This window comes from Tachyglossus aculeatus, chromosome 25 (genome assembly GCF_015852505.1).
Source record: "Tachyglossus aculeatus isolate mTacAcu1 chromosome 25, mTacAcu1.pri, whole genome shotgun sequence".
Classification (NCBI taxonomy): domain Eukaryota; kingdom Metazoa; phylum Chordata; class Mammalia; order Monotremata; family Tachyglossidae; genus Tachyglossus; species Tachyglossus aculeatus.
The window spans coordinates 21964373-21982899 of NC_052090.1; the positions used below are offsets into that span (position 1 = coordinate 21964373).

The window sequence follows — 18527 nt, forward strand, 5'->3', positions numbered from 1 at the left end:
AGAGAGGAATGTGTTGGTTGTGGATAAAGCACTTAATTCCCAGTGGCAGTTTGGGAAAATACCACAATGCCTCACCAGCCTAGTGGATAGAGCATGGACCTAGGTTCTAATCCCAGCTCAGCCACTTGTTTTCTGTGAGACCTTAGGCGAGTCACTTCACTTCTCTAGGCCTCAGTTACCTCATATATAAAATGGGGATTAAGACTGAGTTCCATGCGGGACATAGCTTGTGTCCAACCTGATTAGCTTGTATCTATCCCAGCGCTCAGAACAGTGCCTGGCACTTAGTAAGCGCTTAACAAATATCATTTGAACACAAATAAATAAGGAGTCAGTGAGCACGACACAGAAGTTTCCAGAGCTAATTCTCTGAAATAACTCTTTCAAGATGGGCCTGTTTTCACCCCACCACTCACTGTGTGTGCCAAAGCCCAATCCCAAAATGATGGACAGTTATTCCTCCCATGTGGCCCAAGTTCAGCTTGAAAGGGGACGATAGAGGCCCACCCACTCCCCAGGGAACCGGAGTCAGTCAGTATGTCTGAAAGCCAGGACCAGGTAAACTTCTGGACGTGGCCCTGGCGTGAGAAGTAGTGCGAGTAGCAGCGCAGCCTCGGGGAAAGAGCACAGGCCCGGGAGTCAAAGGACCTGGGTGCTCCACTACTTTGCCTGCTGGATGAGCGTGTCACTTCTCAGTGCCTTAGTTTCCACCACTGAAAAATGGGGATTAAATACCCGATCTCTCGCCCTCTTAGACGGTGAGCCCAATGTGGGACAGGGACTGCGTCCCATCTTCTCACCTTGTATCTATCTCAGTGCTTGGCACACGGTAAGCGCTCAACACATTCCACAGTTACCATTTATTCAAGATACTTATGCACATGAAAGCTTGTGCCCCCTCCCACTTGCACACATGCACACACGCACACACACACGACTTGCAGGTACACTTTCTCTCAGTCTATACAGAGGGGACTCTGCTTACCTTGGACAGAATAAGATGATGGCCTCTGCCTGAATTATGGCTTTTAGCATAAACCGGGTTTCCAGAGAACAACAAACTGACCTACTTTTACCTCCAGGCAGTGAATAAACCCCTCTATCTCCTTTCTGAGGGGATCATGCCCATGGGGGCTTGGGCAGGAGCTACTGGCAATGTGGCCTGCCATCTTTGGGGCTTCTGTGGAGCTGTGGGAGCCTTTTAGACTCCCCCCCCCCTTTCAGACTGTGAGCCCACTGTTGGGTAGGGACTGTCTCTATATGTTGCCAATTTGTACTTCCCAAGTGCTTAGTACAGTGCTCTGCACACAGTAAGCGCTCAATAAATACAATTGATGATGATGATGATGATGATGAGGGGTAGGGAGACCCAACAACAGAATCCCCTCCCCTTCCGCCCACCCCTTATGGTCTCTGAGGTCCATCATGACTCTAAGAGGCACTCAGAGACCGATATTCAGCTCTGGAACTCCCACTGACTGTTTCTCTTTCGGCTTCCTTTCCTTCCAGGGCCTGTTTGCCCTCTGCGGACTTTTGACGGGCTGCTATTTTTGCTGCTGTCTGTGCTGCTGCTGCAATGGCTGCTGCGGGAGGTGTCGCCCTAGACCCTCAGGAGAGAAAGAGGAGGACGACTACTACGTGTCCCCCGAGGATCTGGAGGAGCAAATCAAGACAGACATGGAAAAAGGTGCAGTGAGACAGTGTAGCCGAGTTCTGGGTTCTGAGCAATTTCGGGCAAGCCCTGGCACCATGGTGATGGGGCCGTTACAGTGCAGAAAGAAAAACCAACAAAAATTCCCCTCAGAATTGAAAGTTTCATTCTTGCCCCATCCTGAGCCTATCTATTATGCTTGGATGATTTTTATCCATCTTTTCCATTTCTTCTTTCAGAGATAGCCATGGCATGGCATCATCCATGGCTTGGTATCATTTCACTACATTTCCCCCCCAACCATTCATGCGGTATTTATTAAGCACTAACTTTGGGCCAAACACCATGTTAAATGCTGGAGTAGATACAGTCTAATCACAGCAGTCAGTCAGTCAGTCATATTTATTGAGCACTTACTGAATGCAGAGCACTATACTAAGCACTTGAAAGAGTGCAGTATAACAATATAGCAGATGGTTCCTATTCCAAACAGGGCTCATAATTGAAGATGTTGGTGGGGCGGGGTGTCTCATTCAGTCAGACAGTCAATCGTATTTACTGAGCGCTTCCTGTGTGCACAGCACTATACTAGCTGTACTAAGTTATACTAATATAACAATATAACAGAAACATTCCCTGCCCACAATGAGCTTACAATCCAGAGACGATCTTACAGTCCCATTTTATGGGTGAAAAACTGAGCCACAGAGGGGTTAACTGGTTTGCTCAAAGTTACCCAGCAGGCCAGTGGTCAAGCTGGGACTAGGACCCAGATCTCCTGTCTCTCAGACCTGTGCTCTTCCCACTACACCATGCTGCCTTGCATTCTGGCCTTTAATAGTATTTTCCGGTTGAGGACTATTGAGTTGAAGTTGGGAAGGGCCTGGAGAATCAATCAATCAATCAATGCTATTTAGTGAGCACTTACTGAGTGTGCAGAGCACTGTACTAAGTGCTTGGGAGAGTACAATACAACAGAGTCGGTAGACACGCTCCCTGCCCGCAACGAGCTTCAGTCATTCATTCTTCATTCAATCGTATTTATTGAGTGCTTACTGTGTACGGAGCAGGGAACTAAGTACTTGAGAGAGTATGATACAGCTATAAACAGACACATTCTCTGCCCACAACAAGCTTGCAGTTGAGAGGAATCCAGCAGTCCAGGGAGCCCCCAGGTCCTCTCCCTGAATTTCCCGCACCATCACGAGAAGCAGCGGCGACCCAACTTCCATCCCCCCGGCCCACTGGGGCAAATCCAGATCTTCAGCCCTAGGCCTGGGCAGCTGGGCTAGATCATTCCCAGACACAAAACAGGAGGGATGCAGACTGAATCCCTTTTAGACTGTGAGCCCACAGGGACTGTCTCTATATGTTGCCAATTTGTACTTCCCAAGCGCTTAGTACAGTGCTCTGCACATAGTAAGCGCTCAATAAATACGATTGATGATGAATCCCTAACCAGCAGCAATCCACAATCATTCAGGGAAGCAGCACGGCTTACTGGGAGTCAGAGGTCATGGGTTCTAATCCCGACTCCGCCACTTGTCAGCTGTGTGACTTTGGGCAAGTCACTGTACTTCTCTGTGCCTCAGTTACCTCATCTGTAAAATGGGGATTAAGACTGTGAGCCCCACATGGGACAACCTGATTACCTTGTATCTACCCCAATGCTTAGAACAGTGCTTGTCGCATAGTAAACATTTAACAAATACCATTATTATTACTATTATTAGTCATCTGATGCTTCCCTCACTGATGAGGCGAGTGACTTCATTCAGCGGCTCTACCCACTGTGCTGTAGGCACATCTGAGGTGAGGGAGACCCCTTCCCCACTGCCTGGTATCATGCCCTACTGGTGGAGACCCCACAGCTGAGGTGTTGAACTTTGAAAGTCCTGGATTGTTCCAGTTCAAAGTTCTCTGTGCAGCTGTAGGTTTTTCCTTCTTGAAGAGTCAGTAAAACTCCCCCAGATAATGGCGGTTCTCCTGCTGTAAGCATCCCTGCAGCAGATTTCCTTCCTGGAACCGGAATTCACACTAGGAGCCAAATTCCTTCTGCCTGCAGAGTGATCAGTAAAACTGGTAATTCATCTGAATGCCTTGGGCTGTCTTCAGGGGCAGAGTCACAGACATTCCCTACTTCGTTTCAGAGGTCAGATTTTTCCACTAACTAAAGTTCTGCTTCTGTTCCATTCCATCACTGGGTCCAGAAGGGAAGGGGAATTCTTCTTTTCTGGACATTTCTCTGGAGGTTTGACTCCTTTTTTTACAAGCAGAGATTTTTATTCAAAGGACAGGACTACTGTTGAGCTGACTTGTGATGGCTCTTTTTTTTTCCTCCCTTCAAACCAAACTTCAGACTCCTCCTTGGAGGAAGATGTCAGAAGGAGAGAGAAGTTGGGCCTCCATTTCCAAAGGAAAGACAATGGTAGCTTGCATTTAGTTGATCCCAGGGAATACTCCACTTTCACATAAAGGCCTTTTGACAGCTTTTGCCCTTGACCTTGAGAGAAGCCAAACTCTTCCATGGCTACTGAGGAGCCTCCGTATGTCAGGCAATTAGGCTCCTGTTCCTAGCCAAGCTAGTCTACCCACTACATTCATTAGTCACCATTCCCGTGTTTATTACTCCGAGAGAGGTAAGGGGTCTGAAACCGTCCCTCACACCTCCCTCTCCCAGCCTGTCCTGCCAAAGCTTCAGTCAGGCACCAAGTATGGAGGGCTGATAGTCTGCTTCTACCCAGCCTTGACTACATCAAATCCCCTTCCTGCCTTTTGCCCTGAAATGGAAACACCGACTGTGTAATAATAATAATAATAATTTATGGTATTTGTTAAGCACTTACTATGTGCCACTGTACTAGTCGCTGGGGTGGATACAAGCAACTCGGGTTGGACACAGTCTCAATCCCCATTTTACAGACGAGGTAATTGAGGCATAGAGAAGTGAAGTGACTTGCCCCAGGTCACACAGCAGACAAGTGGCAGAGCTGGGATTAGAACCCATGACCTTCTGATTCCCAGATCCGTGCTCCATCCATTAACACCAGGCTGCTTCTCTATGTGTGCTGCTAAGGGCCGAGATGAGATTACTGGACCAGGGAGCTGACATTGCCTTCCCTGAACCGGCTCAGATACATTTCAGAAAGCAGGGGAGGGGTCTCCTCCCTGGGGGAAACTCTAAGGCGGTGGAATGATGACAGTCCTCCCTGTACAATTTTCTCCTTGTCCTTCCCTCCGCCAGGTTCTCCATTTTATGGGGATCTTTACTGTGGCCTAGTAGATAAGAGCAAGAGTTTGGGAATCAGAAGGACCAGGGTTCTAATCCCAGCTCCATCACCCGTCTGCTGTGTGACCCTGGGCATTTGACTTCTCTGGGTCTCACTTACCTCATCTGTAAAATTGGGATTAAGACCGTGAGCCCCATGTGGGACAGGGACTTTGTCCAACCTGATTAGTTTGTATCTACCCCAGCCCTTGGAACAGTGCTTGACACATAGTAAGGGCCTAGTAAATACCATTATTATTATTATTACTATCATCTTTCATACATTATACATTAGGACCCTGGGGGTTAAATTCTCCACCAGCAGGGATAGTAGCCAGGAGTGTGTGACCAGCTGGGGGGGGGGGGTACAGGTGCATATGCCCAGGTAAGGGGAGGAGGGTGGAAAGAGCCCGGGCTTGGGAGTCAGAGGTCATGGGTTCTAATCCCACTCTGCCACTTGTCAGCTGGGTGACTTTGGGCAAGTTACTTCACTTCTCTGGGCCTCAGTTCTCTCATCTGTAAAATGGGGATGAAGACTGTGAGCCCCACGCAGGACAACCTGATCCCCTTGTATCCCCCCAGTGTTTAGCACAGTGCTTCACACATAGTAAGTGCTTAACAAATGCCATTATTATTATTATTATTAGTGAAAAGACCATTCGACTGGGAGTCAGTGACCTGGGTTCTAGTCCCAAATCTACCACTGGCCTCCTGAGGCACTGTAGGAAGTCAAACCTCTACAGACCTCAGTTTTCTCACTTCTGAAATGGGGGTCATTCCACTGACGAGTCTCCTCTCCAAGGAAACTGCGTGGGGCAAGGCAGGCCACTGGGATGTTGGTAAGACACACTGGACCAGAGAAGCGACTGCCTGCCCTTCTGAAATGCCAGCCATAGTCGGTTTCTATGCTGCACATGTGTGGCTTCCCCAGGCTGTGACCCTGTCCCCCGACCAGCACCTTGTCCAGAAAACCAACGACAAGGGTCTGTTCCTGGGCCACAAGGCACCATGCAATGATGTGGTGAATCGTCCCGGAGATGGTATTTCTAGAACCATCACAGAAGCAGAATTATTCATAACGTTTTGCACTGCCACACCCCGAACCGAAGGCCTTGGAATTACCGTGACCGAAACTACTTCAACTCAGATTCATCTCAGTGAGGAAATGTAGAGCAAGGCCGCATAGCCGGCACAGTGTTGGGCCCTCAGCAGGAGCCGTTTGATGAGGAGGAAGGAAATGAAGGGGGAGGAAAGTGGATTTTGATTTCCCTGCTCTCTCTCCCTATGGCTCTAACTAGAGTTCCTTTGGTGTGCAGCAGGAGGGAGAGGAGGGGGAATTCCTCTTCTGTCTAGAGGCTGAGCTGGGCCTTGCCCTGTAGAGGAGAGCAGGGGTAACAAGAGGTTTCTAAAAACAACAATAATAATAATAATGGTACTTGTTAAGTGCCTACTATGTGCCAAGCACGTTCTAAGCAGTGGGATAGATACAAGTTAATCAGGTTGCACACACTCCCTGTCCCACATGAGGCTCACAGTCAATCTCCATTTTACAGACGAGGTAACTGAGGCCCAGAGAAGTGAAGCGACTTGCCCAAGGTCACACAGCAGACACGGGGCAGAGCTGGAATTCTGGCTCCCAGGCTCAGGCCAACTGCTTCTCATAGGCCCTGTCCCACCTGGGGCCTATGTTTTGTTTTGTTTTGTTTGTTCTGTTTTGTTTCTTTTAGATGGCGACACTCCGATAGCCCTCCAGCCGACCAACGCAAACGAGAAAACCCAGCTCATCGGGGACGACCGCCGCAGCTACTGCACAGACTCGTAGCCCCAGCAAGCCACAGCAATGCTGCAAGATCCTATATCTTTTCCCTGTTGGTAGTTTACCATTAGTCAGGCTAAGGTAATTGCAATTTTCTGACCATGCAGAACCTCTCTAAAGGGGGAGTTTTAGAGACACTAATTTGGTCAAGACAGATTCCTGGGAAGAGTGTATTTTTGCTCCCCTTGAGAGATATCACTGGAGCACCCTACACATGCTTTATGTTTGGACCACTTCTTCGTCAATAAACACGACTGAAATTAAGCATCAGAAACGGGATTGGGCCTTCATTTACAGACTGAAACTCAGGGACTAGATTCATCCTAGATGACAAGATGGGAAGTGAACTTTTGTTGGTCGTTTTCATTCATTCACTCATATTTATTGAGCACTTACTGTGTGCTGAGCACTATACTAGGCCCTTGGGAGAATACAACAGTAAACAGACACACTCCCTGCCCACAACGAGTTTACAGTGGTAATCTGTGAAAAAAACATTTTTTTTTTGTTGTTGTCCAGTGAAATGCTTTGAGTAAACTATGACAGTAAGTCTGGACCACTTCAAGTCAATGAACCTCTGCCCCCAAGGACTCCCAAAGCTGTGGGATAGAAGAGAGTGGAGAAGCCCAGGAGGGGACAGCTACATCACTCTCCCCCAACACTCCAGCTCCCTGTACTGACCTGACCCTGCTGCTGTCCCAGGGCTTTGGAGATCCAGGCTGGGGCTAGGTGAGGAAGAGGTTCTAAATGAGACAGTTGTGACCATGGTAGGACAGGGTTAAAAAAAAAAGTCCATATGAAGTGGGTTAAGGTTAAAGATTCAGGCTATCTTGGTGTCTGGGAGGGCACACTATGGGAATCATGGAGGTTTAAAAGAGCTACAGAGAAAGCAGGGCAGGTAGGGAAGGTGAAGAAAATAGCCAGGTCCTGGTTTTATGGGGAACAATCTTTTTCGGCCGGCTGTCCCCTGTCCAATACAGATACAGTATCGGACGTTCCATGTTGATTATTTAATAATTTTCAGCACTGAGTTTACCTATGCCGCAGCTCCCGACACGACATTCCACAGCTTGGATGGAAGGGCAAAGTTTCCAAAGGCCTGGGAGAGGAAAACAAAAGGCCTCAAGTCGGGGTGTTCAGGGGTCCCACACCCAGGTGGTAATCTAATACCGCCGTTTCTATAAAACGGTGCTCATGACATCACATTAGATGGCGAGCCCACTATTGGGTAGGGACTGTCTGTATATGTTGCCATCTTGTACTTCCCAAGCTCTTAGTACAGTGCTCTGCACACAGTAAGCACTCAATAAGTACGACTGATGATGATCACAAGACGCCGCAAGGCTGATCGAATGCCTGCAACGTCAGGTGTATCTCCTTGTCTGGTATTTGTGTGGGCCACCAGTAGCCAATTAATCATCGAGTCTTTTCTGTGTGCCGAGTACTTTACAAACCGCTTGGAGGGTATAATAGAGTTAGTGGATATGATCCCTGCCTTCAAAGGGATTACAGTGGCCGCTCTAATGTCGGGGTGGGGAAAGGATTGCGGAAGGCCAGTCAAGTTAAGAAAAAAACTTTTGGGAGAGTACAATATAATAATAAACAGACACAATTGCTGCCCATAACGAGTTTATGGTGCGTACAATATCTACCAAGCCATTTCCCTCCTCGGACAACACAGCCCTACCAAGTTATGTTGACCATTCATTCACTTGTATTTATTCATTTGTTCAATCGCATTTATTGAGCGCTTACTGTGTGCAGAGCACTGTACTAAGCACTTGGGAAGTACAAGTTGGCAACATGTAGAGACGGTCCCTACCAAACAACGGGCTCACTATGTGTTTTGTTTCACCTCTCCTTAGGACCTTGCCAGTGTCCTATCCCCCTTTTCATTTTCAGTCTGTCAGTCTCTCAAGGTACATCGACTGTGTCATAGTACCCCTCTGTGTACTCTTTCCCAGGACTTAACAAACACTATTACTACTACTTCAGCCTGTCAGAGCCTAGGCAGGGCAAAATATTGGACTCTTCAGTTTCATAAGATATCTCAGACCACAATTTCAAGTCACAGGGTTGCAGTTACCATCTAGGGATTTAGTGAAAGCTGGTCTATCAGGGTTATTGAAGGAGGGAACTTGAGAAAAATTCAATTTTCCAATTTTCCAGCCCTCCAAACTTGGATATAATTTAGGTGAGTGCCCCAGGAGGAAAATAAGGGGAAAGGTAAATTGGACTCAATCAATCAAATTTATTGAGCACCTACTACATGCAGGGGACCATACTAAACACTTGGGAGAGTACAACACAACAATATAATACATTCCCTGACCACAAGGAGCGTACAGTCTGGAGTTCAAATACATACTTTAATTCACATATACAAACAAACTTCCCTGGATACACGGACAAAATTCTGAGAGGATAAACTCACAAGCTAGTCCCTGGAACATAACCACTGCCAAGGTTACCATAACACATCCCAGCAGAGAAAACATAAGAACTACCTCTCCTGAATGTAAAAGCTTCATTAATCTTGCTGATCGGTTCTCATTCACGGATAATTTTGGGTAGATCATTCTGGGCGCGTAGGCCTCAACCTCCTGGGAAATGTAGTACTTCATGGCTAGTCTTCCTACTTCCCCTTGATCTCTGTTTTACCTTCAGTAGGGGCCCGAATGAACATTCTCACAGCCAGGCTCTGCTGACACTGAACCAAATCTCGTTTAAAAAAAAAGTGAAGAAAAAAAAGTCCCAAACTTACGTGTCTGATGGTGAACTCTGGTCCACTGCCTGTTTCTAGACTGTGTGCCTGTTTTTGGGTAGGGACCGCCTTTATACGTTGCCAACTTGTACTTCCCAAGTGTTTAGTACAGTGCTCTGCACAAGGTAAACGCTTAATAAATACGATTGAATGAACAGGGGGACCTCAGAACTAACTCTAAAAAAAAAAATTGCCTGCTCCACGCTAAGAGGGATTTGGGGTTATGTGACTCTACCTGCTCCTACGTGCCTCTTGCTTATGGCTCTGGGTTGCCCCCCTCGCCTTCTTGAGGCCTGCCTGGTATAGGGTGCCCCAGGGCAGCGGTGAGGAAGGAGGGCAGGAATTGGGAGCAGAAACTATAGGAAAAGCTATGAATCCGATGGTCCTTTTGATAGCAAAGAGCCTGGGGCAGGTCGGTAGTTGTAAATACAGGAGTGAGTGTACCTAGGTACCATTTGTGAAGGTTCAGGGCACAGGAGGAAAAGGAAACTCTAAAACACGAACTTCCAGTCCTCAGCCTGCAGATCAGCTCTCCAACAGTGATATTCAGTCGGGTGGGTGGGAGAGAGGGTCGATGGAGGGAGAGGAGGGAGTAGCACTGCATATATGTATGCAGTGCATGTATAAAATAAATAGAATAAATAGGTACAAATAAAATAGAGTAATAAATAGTACAAACATATATACATATACATATGTATATACATATACATATATCCTGTATATATGTATATATGTTTGTACTATTTATTACTCTATTTTATTTGTACCTATTTATTCTATTTTATTTTGTTAATATGTTTTGTTTTGTTCTCTGTCTCCCCCTTCTAGACTGTGAGCCCACCGTTGGTTAGGGACCGTCTCTATACGTTGCCAACTTGTACTTCCCAAGCGCTTAGTACAGTGCTCTGCACACAGTAACCGCTCAATAAATACGATCGAATGAATGAATGAATAGCACAAACTGGAGGCCCAGGGAGTCACGTCCCAAGGGAAGCACGGGGTGGAATAAGGATAGGGAAGAATAGAGAGGTGCGAGAAAAGTATGAAATGAAGGATTTCCCCCAGGAATTATTTCTGTTATCCAACAAGCGCCTGACCCTCTCCCCATACCCCCCCACCCCCGCCCCGCGCATTCATTTTTGGGGAACTTGTGTCCTTACCTCCTTCTTCATCATCATCATCATCAATCGTATTTATTGAGCGCTTACTATGTGCAGAGCACTGTACTAAGCGCTTGGGAAGTACAAATTGGCAACATATAGAGACAGTCCCTACCCTCCTTCCCTTCCCCACAGCACCTGTATATATGTATATATGTTTGTACATATTTATTACTCTATTTATTTATCTTACTTGTACATATCTATCCTATTTATTTTATTTTGTCAGTATGCTTGGTTCTGTTCTCTGTCTCCCCCTTCCAGACTGTGAGCCCGCTGTTGGGTAGGGACTGTCTCTATGTGTTGCCGACTTGTACTTCCCAAGCGCTTAGTACAGTGCTCTGCACACAGTAAGCGCTCAATAATTGATTGATTGATTTAGAGACTGTCTCCGGAGCGTCTTTCTCAATTTCCAAAAATGCCTTATCTGAGGTTGTTAAATGTACTTGAAGACTTAAATAGTTTATAGAGCTAGTAAGAAGGAAATGATTTAGAGACTATCTCCGGAGTGTCTTTCTCAATTTCCAAAAATGCCTTATCTGAGGTTGTTAAATGTACTTGAAGACTTAAATAGTTTAGAGAGTTAGTAAGAAGGAAAAAGCTGAGCCTTCCCTCGAGCCGGAATCGAACCAGCGACCTAAGGATAACTCTGCACCCTTAGTAAGGGAAGCACACTACAGTCCTCCGCTCTACCAGCTGAGCTATCGAGGGAACCTGCCAAACTTTTCCCCGGGGAAACTTAAGGCTAAAATAAAGGGCCGTGGCTGTAGTGGCTGCTTCATTCGGGCATGCGCAGAAGGGGAGGGTTGCTCCCCTTTGGAGCATGCGCGCAAGGGCACTTCAGTCCCAATCAATCAATCAATCAATCGTATTTATTGAGCGCTTACTTTGTGCAGAGCACTGGACTAAGCGCTTGGGAAGCACAAGTTGGCAACATATAGAGACAGTCCCTACCCAACAGTGGGCTCACAGTCTAGAAGGGGGAGACAGAGAACAAAACAAAACATATTAACAAAATAAAATAAATAGAATAAATAGGGACAAATAAAATAGAGTCATAAATAGTACAAACATATATACAGGATATATATATATATATATATATATACATATATACAGTGCTACTCAATCAATCAATCGTATTTATTGAGCGCTTACTGTGCGCAGAGCACTGGACTAAGCGCTTGGGAAGTACAAGTTGGCAACACAGAGAGACGGTCCCTACCCAACAGTGGACTCACAGTCTAGAAGGGGGAGACAGAGAACAAAACAAAACATATTAACAAAATAAAATAAATAGAATAAATAGGGACAAATAAAATAGAGTAATAAATAGTACAAACATATATACAGGATACATATATATATATACGTATATACAGTGCTACTCAATCAATCAATCGTATTTATTGAGCGCTTACTGTGTGCAGAGCACTGGACTAAGCGCTTGGGAAGTACAAGTTGGCAACATGGAGAGACGGTCCCTACCCAACAGTGGGCTCACAGTCTACTCCTGAGTGATTAATAGGCACGGTTCCGTTTCTATTGAACCCTGAGACCATTAATCAATCAATCAACCCATCAATCAATCGTATTTATTGAGCGCTTACTGTGTGCAGAGCACTGGACTAAGCGCTTGGGAAGTCCAAGTCGGCAACATATACAGTCCCTACCCAACAGTGGGCTCACAGTCTAAAAGGGGGAGACAGAGAACAAAACCAAACATACTAACAAACTAAAATAAATAGAATAGATAGGTACAAGTAAAATAAATAAATAAATAGAGTAATAAATATGTACAGACATATATACGTATATACAGGTGCTGTGGGGAAGGGAAGGAGCTAAGATGGGGGGATGGAGAGGGGGACGGGGGGAGAGGAAGGAAGGGGCTCAGTCTGGGAAGGCCTCCTGGAGGAGGTGAGCTCTTAGTAGGGCCTTGAAGGGAGGAAGAGAGCTAGTTTGGTGGATGGGCAGAGGGAGGGCATTCCAGGCGCGGGGGCTGAGATAGAGAACAAAACCAAACATACAAACAAAATAAAATAAATAGAATAGATATGTACAAGTGAAATAGAGTAATAAATATGTACAGACATATATACATATATACAGGTGCTGTGGGGAAGGGAAGGAGGTAAGATGGGGGGATGGAGAGGGGGACGAGGGGGAGAGGAAGGAAGGGGTTCAGTCTGGGAAGGCCTCCTGGAGGAGGTGAGCTCTCAGTAGGGCCCAAGTAGTCCCAGGCTATGTGGTGCAAATTGGCGAGCACAGGCAGTTTTTCCTTTCGTCGCCCGTGGCCTATTGATCTGTGCCCAGACCCCCAGCTCCCCCCTCCCCGAACCAGGGGCTCCTTGGGCGACTGGAAGCTTAGGAGACGGTTGAAGCCGCTGTCGATTCCACCAAACCTCCCCTGTTCCCTCCATCCTCATGCAGAGCCCTAGGCCCAACTTCTTTATCTCCCCTTGTCCCCCTCTCCATCCCCCCATCTTACCTCCTTCCCTTCCCCACAGCACCTGTATATATGTATATATGTTTGTACATATTTATTACTCTATTTATTTATTTATTTATTTTACTTGTACATATCTATTCTATTTATTTTATTTTGTTAGTATGTTTGGTTTTGTTCTCTGTCTCCCCTTTTTAGACTGTGAGCCCACTGTTGGGTAGGGACTGTCTCTATGTGTTGCCAACTTGTACTTCCCAAGCGCTTAGTACAGTGCTCTGCACACAGTAAGCGCTCAATAAATACGATTGATGATGATGATGATGATCTCCCCCTCATCCGTCCCATTCCTTGTTCCCGATAAACGCGATGAGATGCGCTGCCATCCTCCACCACCTTCTCTTCCTCCCCCTCGTCCCCACCCCCTGGCCCAGATAATAATAATAATGATATTTGTTAAGCGCTTACTATGTTTCAAGTACTGTTCTAAGCCCAGGGGTAGATACGAGGTAATCAGGTTGTCCCACATGAGGCTTACGGTCTTAATCCCCATTTTACAGCTGAGGTAACTGAGGCACAGAGAAGTTAAGGGGCTCGCCGAAGGTCACACAGCAGATAAGTGGTGGAGCGGCATTAGAACCCATATCCTCTAAACCACGCTGCTTCTCACTGGGATCTGCCCCAGAGATGGCCTTCCTGTCCATCACCTTCTCCCTCTACATCACCCTGAGTTCCCTATATTATATTACATATATGAGTTATATTTCCTAGAGTTAGTTTGGATTATGGAAGTTTTTCATTTGACCACTTTATTTGGATTAATTTTGTTTTTCAAGTCCTTATCTAAAAAAATAAGATTAAGCTTACAGACATAATAATGTATTTACATATGAAAATACATATATATATGTATATCAGAAATCTTCAATAAATGTATTTCTTCTAGGACCAGCGGCACAATGGATAACACTTTTGACTACAGATAAGAAGATTGTAGATTCAACTCCTGCCTGGCTTGGGGTTATTTTGTCTTCGTGCTTAGTTTATCATGGTTTCTGTCTTCTATTTTCTTAATTCCGCTGTGGGTAAATATCTTCTAGTCATAGTGCTGATCAGAACATTTGAACATTTGAGCGTTTCCTAATGTAGTGTATGTCCTGCTGCCTCAACTGTAATTGCAATGAACATTAGTAGTTGTAGCAATAATGATATTTGAGTGCTTCCTGCGGGCAAAGGACAGTACTAAACACTTGGGAGGGTATAAGAGAAGCATAAGACCTATTCCCTGTCCAAACAGCGTTTACAGTCTAACAGTAATAATTGTGGAATTTGTTAAATGCTTACTTTGGGCAAAGCACTTTTCTAAGCACTGGTGTAGGTACAAGATAATCCAGGACCAACACAGTTCCTGTCCCACATGAGGCTCACAATCTAAGTAGCAAGGAGAGCAGCTTTTGAATCCCCATATTCTGGATGAGGTAACTGAGGCACGGAGAGGTTAAGTGACTTGCCCTGGGTCCCGCAGCAGGCAAGTGGCAGAGCTAGGATCAGAATTTTCTGATTCCCGAGCCTATCAGTACCAATAAAGGGGAGTAGCACAGCTGAAAACTGAAAGCTTGAAAACTTAGACTGATGACCCCCACTACAACCCCTTTCGGTATCCCATGGATGGTAAGAAGCTGCTCTAACAGGATCTTCAATTCAATATTTTTCATTTTTATCTCATCCTTAAAATCTCGGCAGCTCTTTCACCTTCTCCCCAATGCCATGCTATGGCTGAACATTCCATTTCCTTTCCTCTCGCTACAAAAGAAACTTCAACGAAAGGTAACTAAAATCTACAACCAATCAACGGTATTTCTTGAATGCTTACCGCAGGCAGAACATCGTACTCAGCGACAGATTTTACTATAAATAAATTAAGGATATGTACATGAGTGCTGTAGGGCTGAGGGTACAGTAAGCGCTTAATAAATACGATTGAATGAAGGAATGCAAGACATACCTGGAGAAAAGTGGGGTCTGTTTGAAAGGCAAACATGGGCAAAAGAAACATCCTTTGCACAGGGAAAGGCCCTGGCGAGGGCCCACACTGAAATGGAATAGAAATAAGGCTATTGCTAGGTCAGATAAACTTTCTGATGAAGAAATATCAGGAGCAAGGGGATGGATGAAAGAAATGCCGCTCCCCACCCCTATCAAAATGCTGCTGGGAGGAAAAAAAGGACAGTAGCGAGCCAGGCAGGAGTCGAACCTACAATCTTCTGATCCGTAGTCAGACGCGTTATCCATTGCGCCACTGGCCCCACTATATCATTAGGGGCGGGGGAGGGAAAGGAGTGTCTCCCTAGTAGGAGGAGTGGTGGGAGGGACTGGAAAGTGGGTGATGGGGGTGTCAGGTGCCATGGGGAATAGTCTTCATCATCATCATCAATCGTATTTATTGAGCGCTTACTATGTGCAGAGCACTGTACTAAGCGCTTGGGAAATACAAATTGGCAACACATAGAGACAGTCCCTACCCAACAGTGGGCTCACAGTCTTCGGGCTGCAAGGGTTCAGGCCCATCAGGGGATGGAGAAGAAGGAGAGCCACAAGGGCACTGCGGGCACAGCCCGAAATCACCCAACAAAAAGACGAGAATAATAATATTTGTAAAGCGCTTACTATGTGCAAAGCACTGTTCTAAGCGCTGGGGAGGTTACAAGGTGATCAGGTTGTCCCACGGGGGGCTCACAGTCTTCATCCCCATTTTCCAGATGAGGGAACTGAAGCCCAGAAAATAAATAAATGCATGAGGCCATAATCTCTGACTCCAAAGCCCGAGCTCTTTCCACCGAGCCACACTCCTTCTCTGCTCTAAATAAGCGCTTAACAAATACCATCAGCAGCAGCAAATGGACATTTACTGCCCCAGTCTCATACTGAATATTCTGCAGGCGGAATTATTACTAGCGATCCTTCGATAGCTCAGCTGGTAGAGCGGAGGACTGTAGCGTGGTTACCCCACCGGAGAGATCCTTAGGTCGCTGGTTCGATTCCGGCTCGAAGGAGGCGTGTACTTTTAGTTAGAAAATGTCCCAGCTGCCGCTTTTTGATCAAGGCTCGGCGCCAAAGTATTTGAGCTCATTTCGTGCAATCCAAAATGCGATCCCCCCGGATAGGCCGGGTCCTCTCGCCCTGACCTCTGCCCTCTCCTGACAGCGGAGTTTTCCTAGTGCAAAAGGCACTTATGCAACGTCCGAACAATTAATGATTTCGCTTATCGCCTTTCCTCCCACGCCAAGGCCTTCGGGGTAGAGACGAAGGAACTCCTGGGCCCTTCCAAACCGTGAGCCACCTCCGGGGATATTCATGAGGCATTATCTAAGCTCTGCCCCCCATCTTACCTCCTTCCCTTCCCCACAGCACCTGTATATATGTATATATGATTGTACATATTTATTACTCTATATATTTATTTATTTATTTTACTTGTACATATCTATTCTATTTATTTTATTTTGTTAGTATGCTTGGTTTTGTTCTCTGCCTCCCCCTTTTAGACTGTGAGCCCACTACTGGGTAGGGACTGTCTCTATATGTTGCCAACTTGTACTTCCCAAGCGCTTAGTACAGTGCTCTGCACACAGTAAGCGCTCAATAAATACGATTGATGATGATGATGATATGTGCTCTTCCCCCCCAAATACAGTACCTTTCCAAGTCAACTCTCGAAAGAAACTGCAGATTTCCACAACCTATGCCAAGACACTAGGTCCACGTGGAGGTCGCCGGGTACCAGGGTATTGAGTTAATCTGGGCACATTTTAGTAAAGAAAGGGTTTCTGGTGCCCTTTTTTTTGGCGGGGGGGAGGTTGCTAATTCACTGCAAATGGATATATGAAAGAATAATAATAATTGTGGTATTTGTTAAGCGCTTACTGTGTGCTAGGCACTGTAAATACGAGTGAAAGTACTAAGCGCTGGGGTGGATACAAGCAAATCGGGTTGGACACGGTCTCTGTCCGACGTGGGACTCACACTCTCAATCCCCATACCACAGATGAGGAAACTGAGGCACAAAGAAGTGAAGTGACACGCCCAAGGTCACACAGCAGACAAGTGGCAGAGCTGGGATTAGGGTCCAGAGTGCAACTATTTGCATCTTGAATAAAATGACTTGTCCAGATTGAAATAGTCATTGGACACACAAGAAAAATACAGGCAGTGTCATGCCCGGGGCCTTTGGAACTTGCACTTGCCCAGGGCTGGGCAATCAAAATTATTTAAAGTGAAAAGCAGGTATGAAATTTTTTGAAGAGACGTCTACATCCTGCTGCAAAATATGCATTACTCCCTTCGATAGCTCAGCTGGTAGAGCGGAGGACTGTAGATGACTACGGTATAGGAATCCTTAGGTCGCTGGTTCGATTCCGGCTCGAAGGAGAGGATTAATTTTGCACCACGCTAACAATTTTCGCCGATGTGTCCTGTAGCAACATCCTCCAGGGGATGCAATAGAGAAGCTTACAGCAGCTGGGGAATTAGCTCAAATGGTAGAGCGCTCGCTTAGCATGTGAGAGGTAGCGGGATCGATGCCCGCATTCTCCAATTTTTGCCCCAAACCGTTGGGGAAGTCCTAGACTTCTCCCAAAGTGAGACCGTGCGATTTTTAAAAGCTCACCTGAATTTTGCCCTCGTGGAGCCTGCTATTCCTTGCTGCCTTCCATTTGGCAATATTTCCTTTTTATTTTTTTGCTTGCCTCGGGAAGAGCAGGAAGTGAGCTCCACGTGGGACAACCTGATTATCTTGTATCTCCCCCCTTCCCTCCCCGCGCGCTTAGAACAGTGCTTGGCACATAGTAAGCGCTTAATACCATCATTATTATGGGCTGGGGAGGATTGGCATGCAGAACAGGCTATGCACGCATAAGGGGCCTGCTTGCATCTGACGCTGCAGGAGTCAAAGCTGCTTGGTGTTGGCAAAGCAGACCCAAGGGCAGGGAACAGTTGTTACCCAATCTGCAGGAGTCAATCAATCAATCAGTCGTATTTATTGAGCGCTTACTGTGTGCAGAGCACTGTACTAAGCGCTTGGGAAGTACAAGTTGGCAACATATAGAGACAGTCCCTACCCAACAGTGGGCTCACAGTCTAAAAGAGGGAGACAGAGAACAATACAGGGCAACAGAAACGTGTTGCGCAGGTCCGTGCTTGGGTCAGTTCATATGGCAAATTTGCTCCCCTCTTTCCATCTCTCTCTTCCCCTTTCCCTGTCTCCTTCCCCATCCCCAATGCTTTTTCAACATTCATGACCAGACAGATAGATATAATGGAACCAGTGGATTATGTTTGCCCAAGGCAAGAGTACCTCCCTTCCCTAGTGTACTTCCCCCGTAATCTTTCACATGCTAGTGAGACTTCCAACCTTTGAATT

At 46.3% G+C, this 18527-nt stretch overlaps 1 protein-coding gene and 4 non-coding genes across 6 annotated transcripts in view; 3 read left to right on the plus strand and 2 right to left on the minus strand.

Moving 5' to 3' along the window:
- Positions 1 to 6999, plus strand: part of DNAJC5B (DnaJ heat shock protein family (Hsp40) member C5 beta) — a 39169-nt gene extending 32170 nt beyond the window's left edge. For both annotated transcript variants that reach the window (XM_038766730.1, XM_038766729.1), the window contains 2 exons: positions 1510 to 1687; positions 6647 to 6999. In XM_038766730.1, coding sequence (XP_038622658.1) covers positions 1510 to 1687; positions 6647 to 6741 — 273 coding nt within the window. In that variant the 3' untranslated portion in view covers positions 6742 to 6999. The remainder of the gene's footprint in view (positions 1 to 1509; positions 1688 to 6646) is intronic.
- A 4272-nt stretch (positions 7000 to 11271) lies between these two features.
- TRNAY-GUA lies at positions 11272 to 11373 on the minus strand. The gene is made up of 2 exons: positions 11337 to 11373; positions 11272 to 11307 (listed from the first exon to the last, which is right to left on the minus strand). It is a non-coding gene; the product is annotated as a tRNA-Tyr (tRNA).
- Positions 11374 to 15341: 3968 nt separating this feature from the next.
- TRNAR-ACG lies at positions 15342 to 15414 on the minus strand. The gene has a single exon. It is a non-coding gene; the product is annotated as a tRNA-Arg (tRNA).
- Positions 15415 to 16067: 653 nt separating this feature from the next.
- Positions 16068 to 16161, plus strand: TRNAY-GUA. Its single transcript has 2 exons — positions 16068 to 16104; positions 16126 to 16161. It is a non-coding gene; the product is annotated as a tRNA-Tyr (tRNA).
- A 1285-nt stretch (positions 16162 to 17446) lies between these two features.
- Positions 17447 to 17536, plus strand: TRNAY-GUA. The gene is given in 2 exon segments: positions 17447 to 17483; positions 17501 to 17536. It is a non-coding gene; the product is annotated as a tRNA-Tyr (tRNA).
- Positions 17537 to 18527: the final 991 nt, after the last annotated feature.